The sequence below is a fragment of the Pseudorca crassidens genome, chromosome 4, assembly GCF_039906515.1.
Source record: "Pseudorca crassidens isolate mPseCra1 chromosome 4, mPseCra1.hap1, whole genome shotgun sequence".
Classification (NCBI taxonomy): domain Eukaryota; kingdom Metazoa; phylum Chordata; class Mammalia; order Artiodactyla; family Delphinidae; genus Pseudorca; species Pseudorca crassidens.
The window spans coordinates 64,224,635-64,238,307 of record NC_090299.1 but is presented as its reverse complement, the minus strand read 5'-3'; the positions used below and the strand labels follow the sequence as shown (position 1 = coordinate 64,238,307).

Here is a 13,673-nt window from a genome sequence, read left to right as displayed (position 1 = left end):
ATATATTAAAATTCTAGGGGCATCTAACATGATACTTAGGGAAATTTATAGCATTAAATGCTCATATTAGAAAATGACCTAGGGCTTTGCTGGTGGCTCAGTGGTTAAGAATCTGCCTGCCAATGCAAGGGACACAGGTTCAAGCCCTGATCCAGGAAGATCCCACATGCTGTGGAGCAACTAAGACCGTGCATTACAACTACTGAGCCTGTGCTCTAGAGCCCGAGAGCCACAACTAATGAGCCCACATGCCACAACTACTGAAGCCCATGCGCCTAGAGCTCATGCTCCCCAACAAGAGAAGCCACTGCAGTGAGAAGCCCGCGCACCGCAACGAAGACTCAATGCAGCCAAAAAAAAAAAAAAAAGAATAAACAAAGCAAAATAGATTTTTTTAAAGCCAAGAAAGTAGAATAAAAGAAGCAGAAATGAATGAAACATAAAACAAACTTATAATAGAAAGATCAACAAAGCAGAAAGATGTCTATTTGAAAAGGCTAATAAAACATCTGATCTTGGGCTTCCCTGGTGGCACAGTGGTTAAGAATCCGCCTGCCAATGCAGGGGACACAGGTTTGATCCCTGGTCCGGGAAGATCTCACATGCCGCAGAGCAGCTAAGCCCGTGCGCCACAACTACTGAGCCTGCACTCTAGAGCCCACACTCTAGAGCCCGCGAGCCACAATTACTGAGCCCTCGTGCCACAACTACTGAAGCCCGCATGCCTAGAGCCCATGCTCTGCAACAAGAGAAACCACAACAATGAGAAGTCTGCACACCACAACGAAGAGTAGCCCCCACTTGCTGCAACTAGATAAAGCCCGTGCACAGCAACGAAGACCCAACACAGCCAAAAATAAAAACAAATAAATAGGGCTTCCCTGGTGGCGCAGTGGTTGAGAGTCTGCCTGCTGATGCAGGGACACGGGTTCGTGCCCCGGTCTGGGAAGATCCCACATGCCGCAGAGCGGCTAGGCCCGTGAGCCATGGCCACTGAGCCTGCACGTCCGGAGCCTGTGCTCCGCAACAGCAGAGACCACAGCAGTGAGAGGCCCGCGTACCGCAAAAAAAAAAAATTTAAAAAGTAAATAAATAAATTTATAAAAACAAAAAAATCTGATCTCTGCTAAGAATAATCAAGAAAAAAAAGAAGATACACATAAACACATTAGTATTTAAAAGTATAGATGCAGCAGAGATGTAAATGGTAAGAGAATACTATAAGAGTTTTAATAAAAAGTTTTTTGTTTTATGTATTTATTTATTTAATTTATATTTTGGCTGCGTTGGGTCTTCGTTGCTGCGCATGGGCTTTCTCTAGCTACAGGGAGTGGGGGCTACTCTTCGTTGCGGTACACAGGCTTCTCATTGCGGTGGCTTCTCTTGTTGTGGAGCATGGGCTCTAGGCACGTGAGCTTCAGTAGTTGTGGCACGAGGGCTCAGTATTTGTGGCTCGCAGGCTCTAGAGCACAGGCTCAGTTGTTGTGGCGCACGGGCTTAGTTGCTCTGTGGCATGTGGGATCTTCCCGGACCAGGGCTTGAACCCGTGTCCCCTGCATCGGCAGGCAGATTCTTAACCATTGCGCCACCAGGGAAGTCCCATAAACGGTCTTAATAAATTTGTAAACTTTGGTGTAATGGACAAATTCCAATGGAAACTTCTCACAAAGAAAACAGAGGATCCAGACAGTTTCATAAGTAAATTCTATCAAACATTCAAACTTACATAAACTCAGAAAAGAGAAGAAATACTTCCCAACTAATTTTATGAACCTAAAACCATGATGCCAAAACCAGGCAAGACAGGGCAAAGAAGAAAAAACTTAAGTCAATCTCACTCATTCATACAGATGCAAAAATCCTAAGTGAAATACTAGAAAACCAAATCTAGTAATGTATCTAGTAATGTAACAAAAGGATAATAAAAAGGAATGAAGTACTGATATATGCTCCAACATGGGTGAACCTTGAAAACATTATGCTAAGTGAAGATGTCAGACACAAAAGGTCACATATTGTATGATCCCATTTATATGAAATGGCTGGAATAGGCAAATTGATAGAGACAGAAAAGCGGATTAGTAGTTGCCAAGGGAAAGGGGAATTGGGAGTGACTAATAGCAAATACAGGGTTTCTTTGTTGAGGTAATGAAAACGTTCGTCAATTAAACAGTGGTGATGCTTGCACAACATTGTGGATATCCTAAAGTCAGGTTGTCCTTTATTTAGTACTGACATTAGTTTAAATTACCATGGAGAAAATACCCTGACCAAAATTAATTTAGGGCTATCTCTAAGGGAATACATAGCACAAAACAAAATACACTGTATGTCCATGTCCTGAGTTAACATTTTTATCCAAGTCAAACAATCAAAGAAAAAAGTATAACCTTGGGGGGAAAGCAGAGTGGGTAGTGAAAAACCTGGACAGCTGAACATTTGCTACCTTTTCCATTTATACCTCCTCACTTCCGTCCAGCATTGTGAGTCACTAGGCAGCTACAACAATTTGTTCCTGCCAGTAGCACACAGTTCAGGTTTGCCAAATCCTAGAATCTCTTCTAGTTTCAGATATTGACATTATATTATTAATAAGTAATAAAGTGCTGACTATATAAGACAATTGGAATTTTTCTGTTAATTAACAATTTAGGAACAGAAAGACAAATTCTTCACAAACTGAAAAAAGAAAGCCTATAGGCAATACAAAATTTGTTATCAATTTTTAAGTGGCAAAGCCGCAATCTAATACATTTTGTTTCGTTCATTATTTACAAGGGGAAAAAAATCTAGATGGACTTTCTATCACTCTCATGAAATTAAAAACATGTTAGATAAACTCCAAGTTTTACCTTGCAAGTTCCTTTGGTTTGAATTTCCACCAGGTATCCGGTTCCCGGAAAAGGACTTTATATTTATGTTTTTGAGACTACGTACAAAAAAGACAAATGCATTTTAAAATAATTACTTCCATGAAATTTAATTCATTGTTTCCAAATTCACAGCATGTTAAAACTGAAAGAACCTAAAAGATTATCTAATCTTGATGAGTGTGTTACCTGGTAAAATGCACAGTCTCTTTGATCCAGCAATGAACTTTCAGAAATTTATGCTATTGATAAAAACTTATGTCAGAGTGCAGAAATATATATACAGCAGGATATCCAGTTCGCCATTATTTGTAACAGCAAAAGAATACAAACAACTTAGTGTCTATTAACATGGAACTGGCTAAAGAAATGAAGATACAGCCATACAGTGAAAATATATACAATGGTTTTAAAAATACTATATGTGTTAATGAGAAAATGTACTTAATATAAATTAAGAAAGTAAGCCTGTGCTCCGCAACGGGAGAGGCCACAACAGTGAGAGGCCTGCGTACCGCAAAAAAAAAAAAAAAAGAAAAAGAAAAAAAAGAAGAGACACCGGAGAACTTGCTCTCTCCACCATGTGAGAACACAGCAAGAAAATGGCCACCTGCAAGGGAGGAAGAGAACTCTCACCAGAAACTGACCCTGCTGGACCTTGATCTGGGACGTCTAGCCTCCAGAACTATGAGAAAATTAATTTCCTCTTGTTGAAGCTACCCAGTCTATGGTATTATTTTTATGGCATCCTGAGCAGACTAATGTATCTTCCACGTCACCCAAGGTAAAATCCAAAGTCCTCACAGTGATCTATGTATGAGCCCTTACATAATCTGCCCTACCATCTCCCTAACCACCATTACATCTCTGACCTCACCTCCCACTATTGATCCTCTCAGCTTTATGACAAGATGCCAAGAGTGGTCACTGCTATTTTCTGTCATTGTGACAGAAAAGTCCAAAATTCAACCCAGACACCAAGGTAGGTAGTGACATAACACCCTGTAATGAGCTTACTCACTTCCATCTCCTCACCTCAGCACCAAATTTCATACAAATGATTCAAGGCCTGGCAATAGCCCAGGTCTCTAATTACCTAAAGGGGTATCATACAGCTGTTAGGATCAAATTAATTTTAAATTCATGCATACACAAAGAGAAAAAGAGAGACTATCAATTTAAAGACTTTTTCAACTCCCATATCAATAGGCAAACCTTAAAAATATGTTACATTACTTAAGAGGATTCTGACTTAGGTCAACCTCTATGATAGCCCACAAGGGACAATATTTCTTTGCCATATATATACATACATACATACACACACACATACACACACACACACACGTTTTGCCAATTGCCACTAAGCATATTTGACTGCTCCCTATTTATCTCTTACTACTTTAGCTACTTTTGTAAATGACAGTCAAGATGGTAATAGACTGTTTACTCTATTCCACTCCCCTACAGCTTTCATTATCTTACTACCAAAAGAAGCAAAAAGTGATCCTCTTCTCTACAGTAATTCCTTCATCTACTTCTTTATGAAGACAAAAGCATTTGCCATTTATGATAAGCAGGAGTCCTTTATACTTCTAAGTAGAGTTGCAAAGAGTCAAGGAATCAATACTGGAAAAATAGCTTCATATTTTCAATCATTATATAATAAAAAAGGGGAAAGAAAACATTATAGAAGGCTGAAGCCTAAATGAAAATCAGAAACACATAATTCAAGGACTTCTTTGTTTTCTACATAGGAAAGTAAAGTGGTTTTTTTCCTATTTTCATAGGAAAATAAAGAACTTTCTAAGATGAGAGCAGGAAGCTAAGAAAAACCTACAGAGGAGTTAAGTAAGGTTAAGGGGGAAGCAGGTCCCAGTGGTGAATATATTAGTCTAGAAACTAGAAACTCCTAAGGCCAGAAAGCAAACTGTGTGTGATTTTAGTGCTCCCAATGCACTAAAATCAAGTCTTTGTTCCCTCTACTGCCCTGCACAGAAGTAAAATCTCACTTGTTCAAAGGACACAATTTTCTTCAGAAAAGTAAAGAATCATACCTTGTACTTCAAAACAGTACAAGTGCACTGCGCACAGCAATGGGGGTATAAGTTGGATGTGTTAAGAACATAAATCAGCAAGTACAATATTTACTAACTAAAGAAACAAACTGAGCTTCAATGTGCCAGATGTGCTAATCTTGGGGTAATAAAACAAACAATACCCATACTCACAAAAGCTTCACTCATCAATTTACTCAATGAATATATATTAATTATATGCCAAGCATAGTGCTATATTCTGGAGATTCAATGATGAAAAAAATGATAGGCTTACCCTCAAGAAAAATGGATAGCTTAGAGCTAAATTCAGCCCATCAGCCAGTATTTGTACAGCCTAGGAGTTAAGAATAGTTTTTGTGTGTGTGTGTGTTTTTACCTTTAAAAGGTTGTTAAAAGAGAATATGCAACAGAAACTGTGGCCTGCAAAACCTAAAATATTTACTATCTGGTGCTTTCTAGAAAAAAGTTAGTCAACCCATGGCCTACTGATAAAAACCGTGTGCTTAATACTATGACAGAAGTAAGCCAGGGTGCCAGGAAAGCAGAAAGAGTGCCCAATTCAGCTTTTTAGTAAGTGAATGAAAGCTACCTTCCTGAAAAAGCTGACATCAAAGCTGGACAAAAAAGGAATCCAGCAAATTTGGAGAACTGAAAATAGCTGAATGTACAGAATTTTGAATTTCTCAGAATAGCAAAATTTCAAAAGAAATTTGGGGACTAAGAAAGAACCAGCAAATTTTGATTCTGCCAAGTAAAAGCAATAAGAAAATGGTTGTGTGTGTGTGTAGACACACACATACATACACATAAATACACACAAACATAAAATTATAATTTAATACCACTATCTTTTCATAAAAGACATCAAAAAACAAAAACAATCTCAGAATTTAAAAACTGAATCTCAAAATTTGAAAATTGAATAAATTTAGTTTTATGGAAAAACTATTCCTATTTTTCTCATTTTGCTAAAGACCAGAGAAAGCTCAGTTACATACAGTCCAAGGACTGTTTGCTTGAGATTCACTTGTGTAATTAACATCCCCCAATAATTTCAAACCCACTATTAGACTTATGACAATTCATGGTACAAACCAAAGCAACATATGGCTTCATTTCCCATGCCTGTAGATTTGTATTATCTATTATTATAGGAGATACCTTCTTCTCAAATGCTTCTTTTGCTGAAATACAAACAGAAAATGAGAAATCACTTTTAGTAACAATATTAAGGATTAGCTTGATATTTTAAAAATCTGATCTTGTTTTCATAATTTGAAAATCATAGATATGTGCTAATTTTATTCACAACTCTATTTCTAAATACTACTTTTGAATATATAAAAAATTAAAACATAGGGAAATGTTGAATACTAAATACTAAAATTATAATGAGAGAAATTAAATAAAAACTGTCTGATTTTAGTTTGACGTGCATGTTACATGTATAAATAGCATAAATGGGGGAAAAAGCTATCATTAAAAACAATATCATACCATGCTAAAAGCAACATGGTATCCTGGATAAGATTCTGGATACCATGAATCCAGAATCTGGATTCTGGAACAGAAAAGGACTTTTGTAGAAAAACTAAAATCCAAGTAAAATCTGGAGTTTAATTAATAGTAATGTACCAATGTTAATTTTAATTTCTTAGTCTTGACAAATGTACCATAGTTATATAAAATGTTAACATTAGGGCCAAATGGGTGAGGGGTATAGAGAAACTCAATACTGCCTTTGCAAACCTTTCCATAAATCTAAAATTATTCCAAAATAAAGTTTAAAAACAAAAAAATATAGGCAAACACGCATACACATGACAAAAAACAAGATGTCTTGATTTGAAATAAACAATTATTATATGCCTTGTGCAAGAGATTTTCTTATAAAACTGCCTTTTTTCCCAAGGAATTAGACCATTCAGGGAATTAATGATGAGCCACAATAAATAAGCCTTATGAGGAAAATATTTGGAAGTTTTAAAAGTTCTGTATACTCTCTTATAACTCAATAATAAAAAGACAAATAATTCAATTTAAAAATGGCAAAAGGTTTGAATAGAAAGCTCTCCAAAGGAGATAAACAAGTAGCCAACAAGCACACAAAAAGATGCTCAACATCATCAGCCATCAGGAAAATGCAAATCAAAACCACACATGATACCACTTCACACCCACCAGGATAGCTATCATCAAAAAGACAGATAATAACATGTGTTGGTAAAGATATAGAGAAGTTGGAACCCTCATAAACTGCTACTGGGAATGTAAAATAGTGCAGCTGCTTTGGAAAATAGCTTGGCAGTTACTAAAAAGGTTAGACATAGACAGGCATGTTCATAGCAACATTATTCATAATAGCCAAAAAGTGGAAACAACCCAAATGTCCATCAACTAATGAATGGATAAACAAAATGTGGCAGATCCATATAATGGAATATTATTCAGCCATAAAAAAGAATAAAGTACTGATACTTTCTACAACATGGATGAACCTTGAAAAACGTTATGCTAAATGAAAGAAAGCCATTCACAAAGACCACATATTATATGATTCTACTTGTATGAAATGTTCAGAAGAGACAAACCTATAGAAAGAGAAAGTAAAGTAGTAGTTGCCTGGGGCTGGGAGAGAGTTGGGGAGAAATGAGGAGTGACTGCTAATGGGTATGAGGTCTTTCTGGAGTGATAAAAACGTTCTAAAATTGATTGTGGTGATGGTTGTACAACACTGAATATGCTAAAAACGATTTGATTCTTATCTCATTCAATAAAGCTTTTTAAAAAAAGAGTTCTGCCAATTAATTTCATATCATCATTGTTGCGGTTGTTGTTACAGAAAGGGCACACTGAACTATGGCTAAGCACTTTTCATTCTCATTTAACCTTTACAAGAATCCTGGGGGTTTAGTATTATTAAGTCCTTTTACAGATGAAGACACTGGGTCCTGGAGAATATAAATAACTTGCACAAGATCACACAGCTAGTAACTGGCAAATCCAAGATTGCTCTTCATCACATCACACTGTTTATTTTTGTGTTGGTATTCCTGAGTTTTCACTTCAGTATTTAGTTCAAGAATGAATTTAGAAAAATTTAACAATGTCTAAAGATGACAAACTCAAGAATAGCCTTCATAGCCTTCATTTATCGTAAAAGAAACACTAAGTAAAATATTGTCTATATGTCTTAATAAGAACTTCACACATAAAACTCTATCCATAACTAAACATTTCATAATAAAACCATGTTCAGTGAATAGACAGTTGCACTAATAAAGAAATTAAGGTTTTACCTATGATCTCCCTGCAGATTCAGTTTGAGGAGAGTCATTTTTACATTCACACTATCCTCTATAAAAATTAAGCCAATCTAGGCAAGACTAGTGATTAACAATGCAAATTCTATTTTAGGAAACAGGAACCAGAGCCAGAAAACTGTAACCATCTTGAGCTATTCAGAGACAAGCACAGAAAATCTGACTTACTATACTTCTGACAAGATAACCCACTGACTAAATAAAACTTAAACATGTTATGCAATGTTCTAAGCTATTCTATAAAACTTAGCTCATTTAATTCTCATAACAACTCTATGAGACTACCTCTTTCACTTACTATGTAACATTAGAATTGTTATAATTTTACCTATATTATATATAGTTACAATTTAGAATTAAAGATAATTATAACTTTTAAAAGTTATACGTCTCTCAAAATACAAACACTAAGTGGATTTTTTTCTTTATATTCCTCTTAATATTACGCATCATCTGATGTCTATTCTTACCACGATTCTGGTTCCATTCATGTGCTTCTCCTAAGTATTTTACATCAAACTGGTATTGTCCATTTATGTAAAAATAATCATCAGTACTAAGAATGACTCCACTTGGATTATCCTCTTGCAAGGTCCTGTGAATGATAAATGTAATTATTTTCATTCATTTTTCTTCTATTTAAATTCTCTCTCCTAATTTTTGCAAGGTCATAATCCGAATTAAAAATTCAAGTATTGGACTTCCCTGGTGGCTTAGCAGTTAAGAATCCGCCTGCCAATGCAGGGCACACGGGTCTGATCCCTGGTCCAGGAATATCCCACATGCCGCAGAGCAACTAAGCCCGTGTGTTGCAACTACTGAGCCTGTGCTCTAGAGCCTGCGCACCATGACTACTGAATCCTGCGCGCCTAGAGCCCATGCTCCGCAACAAAGAGAAGCCACCGCAATGAGAAGCCCGTGCACCGCAACAAAGAGTAGCCCTCACTCGCCCCAACCAGAGAAAGCCCGCGCAAGGTAAAGAAGACGCAACACAGCCAAAAATAAACAAATAAATTAATTTTTTAAAAAACCGACTTAAAAATTCAAATATTATTATTTAAAAGAATGAAAATATTTTATTATTCAAACAAATCACACTAGAGGGACTTCCCTGGTGGTCCAGTGATTGAGAATATGCCTTCCAGTGCAGAGGATGCAGGTTTGATCCCAGGTCAGAGAACTTAAGATCCCACATGCCGAGGGGCAACTAAGCCTGCGCGCTGCAACTACTGAGCCCGCGTGCTCTGGAGCCCATGTGCCACAACTAGGGAGAAGCCCGTGCACCGCAACAAAGAGCCCGCGTGCCACAACGAAAGATCCCGTGTGCCACAACTAAGACACAACGCAGCCAAAAATAAAATAAATAAATAAATAAATAAAATATTAAAAAAATAAAATCACACTAGAAATCCTCTAAGCAGAAGTTTGACTCCCAGGTATACTGACCTGAGGCAAGGCTACTTTGCTTTATATACTATAAAGGTTTGAAAATTAACACATTTTAATTATCATGAAAACCAGACAACTGCAAATGCTTCAGAACTCTTATCAGTCACAGGCAATCCCCTCATCTGGTCACTTGATACACACTGATCTACCTTACCCACTCTAAGTGGAAGGTCACTTCCCATTAGGTGAGTACCTTGATATTCAACCGATCTTCAAAAGTAGATGAAGCTCTTTGTATATTGCCATAAATTTAGTGAGTATGCCAAAAACATCCAAAAATATAATGTTAATAGACTATTAATTTAATCTGTTAAATTATACAAAGTTAAGATAGTTTTGCTGGGCTTTTCTGACATCTCTTTCTTTTGGCCATGCTGCGCAGGTTGCAGGGGATCTTAGTTCCCCAACCAGGGATCAAAGCTGTGTCCCCTGCAGTGGAAGCGCAAAGTCTCAACTACTGGACCACCAGGGAAGTCTCCCATCTCTCTTTCTTGACTCTGGAATTTATCTTCTATGTAATTGAGATATGTGCAAAAACTAAGCAAACAGAATCCACAGAGACATAACAATGCTACCCTCTTAACCATTTGTAAAATATCACCATTTATCCTCTCCTAAAACGTATAAATATTCCTGAAGTTAAAATATACTTTTAAATTAATTTTTATTGTAGTATAGTTGATTTAAAATGTTGTGTTAGTTTCAGGTGTACAGCAAAGTGAATCAGTTATACATATATCCACTCTTTTTTAGATTCTTTTCCCATATTAAAATATACCTTTTGAATTTAATTTTTATTAGCATCTACTAAGTGCCAGGCACTGTTTTAAGCACTGAGCATACATCAGTGAATAAAAACAACAAACATTCTTGCACTCATGGAGCTCACATTCTGGTGAATGCTCACTTGATCCCACTTTTTAAGACTCCTACATTTACCCTCTTCTCCTTTATCTCTAAGTCTTCCCCTCTGACACTTTAATTCCTCTTTTCCCTTTAAACGTGTATACATCTCAGCTATCTTTTAAAATTTTAACCACACTTTAAGGACCCCTTTTTCAACTATTACCCAACTTCTCTCCTTCCCTTAACTGCTTTAGTATAAATGCTTTTTTAAGGTCTTAAGGTCTTCCACCTTCCCAGCGCAACAAAATTGTTTTTCAAGATATCCATTCATGACCTTCTTTCCAATAAATCCAAAAGCTGTTTTTCATCTTTCATTTTCCTTGGGCTTGCATGCTAGCTTAATACTGTGGACTGTTCTCTCTGAGAAAACTCAGCTTCTATGTCTCTGTACTTCCCAGTTATTTCTCTCTACTCATTCAAAAATTATTAGTAAGCTCTGACTTTGTAACACGCACTTCTTTCTCTTCCCAATTGCTAACTGTAGCTGCCTCTGGCTCTAAGGCTTCTGAAACCTAGTTCTTCAAACAAATGTCACAGCACTATTACTTTTTAAGGTACAACCTTTTGTTCCAATCTTTCACAAAATGCAATATCATAACTGACTGTAATGTCTATAATATTAAATTAAAGTGTTTTTTATTCTTGTGGTCATTAAATCAATGAGAAAGCCTATGTCTACAGAAGAATATACTTATAAGTGTATGAGTAGAATATGTGGAAATTTATTGGGAAATAAATCCACACTAAGAAAGGACATTAAAAAAAACAACTGAAGGGCTTCCCTGTTGGCGCAGTGGTTGAGAGTCCACCTGCCGATGCAGGGGACGGGGGTTCGTGCCCCGGTCAGGGAGGATCCCACATGCCACGGAGCGCCTGGGCCCGTGAGCCATGGCCACTGGGCCTGCGCGTCGCAGCCTGTGCTCCGCAGTGGGAGAGGCCACAACAGTGAGAGGCCTGCGTACCGCAAAAAAAAAAAAAAAACTGAAAATGAGCTCATCAAGGTATACATGCATACTCACTAATGCTAGATACACCCAGGATCAAATAGAAAAGACCCAGCTAAGAATAGAAGAGAGCAAAGAGTTAAAATTTGGAAGGAAAAGGGAAAAACTGGCAAATAAAATATATTAGATGTAAATATTCTGGAATTTAAAGAAGGAGGGCAGGAGAAAACTTTGAAAACAACACTCTTTAACAAGTGCTACTGAAAACACAACAAAGCTGCCTCTAACCCTGACTCTAGTCTCTCACACCAAGGCATCCACAACATTCCTTGATTACAAAAGGGACATAGATGGGTATTTGAGATAAAACAACTGAGAGCACATTTTGCAAGAAATAAATCACTGAGAATTTGCAGTTCTCTATCAGTGGTTCATCCCATGTTCTTTCTTCAAACATACATTTCTAAAACCTTATTTAACAACATGCTACACTTCCAAATCTCCAACTACCAGTAGAATTCTTGTGTATAAGACTTCCTTGAATTCAAAATCAATTATGGCCCTTTATCTCTATAATCAAAGCTGAATTCATCTTTCTCCCACTCAAATTAGTTCTCTTCCACATGAACTTATTTCTGTTGATTTCACAAGTTCACAATCTTGGAATCATCTTTAATATTTTCCTCTATTCTGTCTCTCAAAATATTCTGAGATGAAAGAATTCAATAAAAACTTCTAGAGAAAACAGTGCTATTAGCTACAAAGTTAAAAAAAATTAGTAAACATCTCTATGAACTAAAAGTATTCCACATATTTACGCTGTTATAAATATTCAAGTTCATGCATTACACTCTTTCTTTAAACTCAATTAAACCTCATACCTTGCCAAAAAAGATTTTCCTGATCCCGGAAGCCCTCTGAGAAGAACAAGAACTAGTCCAACATAAGATGATGTCTTCTTTCTTACAACCTGAGAAGCTGGAGTTTCTTGTACCTGATAAGCACTTGTTCCCTCTTTATTTCTCCATACCTTTGTTGGGGAAGTATGAGAAATAACCGGGGGTGGAAATGTATAGTTGACAGGTCTCCAGTGTGCAGCTGTGGTTACAACAGGAGCTACAAAGCCATGGTTTCCTTGAAAGAGGTCAAAAGCAGGAATCATTGGATTCCACATTGGTGGAGGGGGAGGAGGAGGCAGCAGTAGAGGGAGAGGGGTAAGTACTGGGCAGTAGTTCACATCCTTCCCCTTTGGTGGCAGTTCAGTCTGTTTGTGTGACTGGAAATTGAATTCTTCAGAAGGTACAAAAACATCAGGGACAGAAGATTTCTGATCTCCACCTGTACCTAGTAAACCAAGCCCCAGATTTTGCACAGTAAGGTTTAAAGGCGCCTGAAGTTCGTTGGCATCCAAATCTACAGGGGCTTGAGAGAACTGAGTCTCAACACACACAGATTCTAAAAGCTCTTTCTGAATTTGGTTACTACAATCCATCGTAGTGTCATTTGCTACATTTAAAGAACTACTGAGAAGAGAATCTTCCAATGCCAATGTGTTATCCTTTGTAAAACTTTTGGACTCATTTGAAAGTGAATGTGAAGTTAAGGAATTTGAACTTAATGTAGAGGCAGAACTCTCTACATTTTCACTGTTCAAATCCATATTTTGGGTAGAAAGAATGGGAGTCGTACTACTTGAATCTGAATTTATAAATGCACTCGGGTTACTAAGATTATTAACATCTTGCAAAGTCAAAAATGAGTATGCATGGTCATCAGGAGAAGAGTTCAATTTCTCAAAAGCATTCTGTATTAAGGAATCTAAGTCTTCAGTTAGCTGCATGTCCAAAAATGAATCCATTTTTGAATCTTCATTCTCTTCTTCAGGAGGACACTTTTCCATTATTTCACATCCCACTGCATCTACTTGGTTCTCAGAAGCAACGAAGCTTTTTGAAGGCGATTCTTCTATTTTAGCGTCAGTGGCTGATAATTCTAATAGGCAATCCATGGCATTTTCAACTGTACAACAACAAGAACGACAACAAAATATATCCGTATGTATTGAAAACAGTAAAATATAATTTAATTAAAATCCACATAAAATTATACTAGAATTCACAT

The 13,673-nt window shown here is 36.9% G+C and overlaps 1 protein-coding gene across 12 annotated transcripts in view; it reads right to left on the bottom strand.

Annotated features, from left to right (window-relative positions):
- The window catches only part of N4BP2 (NEDD4 binding protein 2), a 90,159-nt gene that overhangs the window by 41,276 nt on the left and 35,210 nt on the right, over positions 1-13,673 (bottom strand). For 11 of the 12 annotated variants that reach the window (XR_010942960.1, XM_067735773.1, XM_067735769.1 and 8 more), the window contains 4 exons: positions 12,434-13,571; positions 8,724-8,848; positions 6,026-6,114; positions 2,853-2,929 (listed from right to left, as the gene is read on the bottom strand). Coding sequence is in view for 11 of the 12 variants with exons in the window: in XM_067735773.1 (XP_067591874.1) it covers positions 2,853-2,929; positions 6,026-6,114; positions 8,724-8,848; positions 12,434-13,571 (1,429 nt within the window). In the remaining variant the exon portion in view is untranslated. The remainder of the gene's footprint in view (positions 1-2,852; positions 2,930-6,025; positions 6,115-8,723; positions 8,849-12,433; positions 13,572-13,673) is intronic. The other variant, XM_067735772.1, reaches the window with a different exon arrangement.